Below are 1,772 nucleotides of genomic sequence, written 5' to 3'. Positions count from 1 at the left end.
CCCCCGCCGAGTTTTTTGGGGCAAAGCAGAGGTTTTGGATGATTCAAGCAGATGTAGGACAAGCTTGATGCCAAACGAAGCCATAGAAGTGTTTTGCAAATATTTCCTCCCCCAAAACAAAGGTCATTTCTGGTTGTTTCCTTGTCCTCACCGTTTCTCCTCCACCTTCTCCTCCTTCTCCTGCTTCTTCTTGGATGTCTCAGGGCTGCTGGAGACTTTCTGGTGCTGGGGATGGAAGAGGGGAGAAAATACGGAGCGAGGCTGTGAGCTTCTAGCTTCAAAATAGAAGAAAAAGGGATTTTTCTCCCTTTAAAAATTAAATATTTGGGGAAAAAAAATAATAATTTGGGAAAAAATGGAATTTGGTTTGGAAAAAAAAAATAAAAATGAAATTTAATTTGGAGAATAATTTAATTGAAATAAAATAAATAAAATAGGTGTGGAAAAATATTTAAATTCAATAAAAAATTAAAAGAAATGTGGAAAACTATTTAAATTAAAGAATAAAATAAATTTAAATTAAATTAAAATTAAAAGAAATGTGGAAAACAATTTAAAAATTAAAAGAAATGTGGAAAACCATTTAAATTAAATTAAAATTAAAATTAAAATTAAAATTAAAATAAATGTGGAAAACTATTTAAATTAAATTAAAATAAATGTGGAAAACTATTTAAATTTAAAAAAATGTGGAAAACCATTTAAATTAAATAAAAATTAAAATAAATGTGGAAAACTATTTAAATTAAATGAAAAATAAAATAAATGTAAATGAAATAAAAATTAAAATAAAAGTGGAAAAGAATTTAAATTAAAGAAAAAATAAATGTGGAAAACTTTAAATTAAAAAAAATTTAAAGAAATGTGGCAAACCATTTAAATTAAATAAAAATTAAAATAAAAGTGGGAAACAGTTTAAATTAAAGAAAAATTAAAATAAATAAATGTGGAAAACTATTTAAATTAAATAAAAAATAAAATAAATGTAAATTAAATAAAATTTAAATTAAAAGTGGAAAACCATTTAAATGAAATAAAAATTAAAGTAAAAGTGGGAAACGATTTAAATGAATTAAAGATTAAAATAAATGTGGAAAACTATTTAAATTAAATGAAAAATAAAATAAATGTAAATGAAATAAAAATTAGAAATGTGGAAAACAAATTAAAAATTAAAATAAAAGTGGGAAACTATTTAAATTAAATAAAAATTAAAAGTGGAAAACCATTTAAATTAAATAAAAATTAAAAGTGGAAAACCATTTAAATTAAATAAAAATTAAAAGTGGAAAACCATTTAAATTAAATAAAAATTAAAAGTGGAAAACCATTTAAATTAAATAAAAATTAAAAGTGGAAAACCATTTAAATTAAATAAAAATTAAAAGTGGAAAACCATTTAAATTAAATAAAAATTAAAAGTGGAAAACCATTTAAATTAAATAAAAATTAAAAGTGGAAAACCATTTAAATTAAATAAAAATTAAAAGTGGAAAACCATTTAAATTAAATAAAAATTAAAAGTGGAAAACCATTTAAATTAAATAAAAATTAAAAGTGGAAAACCATTTAAATTAAATAAAAATTAAAAGTGGAAAACCATTTAAATTAAATAAAAATTAAAAGTGGAAAACCATTTAAATTAAATAAAAATTAAAAGTGGAAAACCATTTAAATTAAATAAAAATTAAAAGAAATGTGGAAAACCATTTAAATTAAATAAAAATTAAAAGAAATGTGGAAAACCATTTAAATTAAATAAAAATAAAAGT

General features: G+C 19.9%; 1 protein-coding gene across 1 annotated transcript in view; it reads right to left on the bottom strand.

The window, feature by feature from the left end:
• CUNH1orf35 (chromosome unknown C1orf35 homolog) overlaps positions 1-1,772 on the bottom strand; it is a gene marked incomplete at its 5' end in the record, with an annotated part of 3,108 nt that overhangs the window by 1,007 nt on the left and 329 nt on the right. The window contains one exon of the mRNA XM_029087005.1: positions 152-271. Coding sequence (XP_028942838.1) covers positions 152-271 — 120 coding nt within the window. The remainder of the gene's footprint in view (positions 1-151; positions 272-1,772) is intronic.

This window comes from Antrostomus carolinensis, unplaced genomic scaffold, assembly GCF_000700745.2.
Source record: "Antrostomus carolinensis isolate BGI_N321 unplaced genomic scaffold, ASM70074v2 scaffold43839, whole genome shotgun sequence".
NCBI lineage: Eukaryota > Metazoa > Chordata > Aves > Caprimulgiformes > Caprimulgidae > Antrostomus > Antrostomus carolinensis.
Note: the sequence above shows the minus strand (reverse complement) of the source record. Positions and strands in the feature narration are given on the sequence as shown.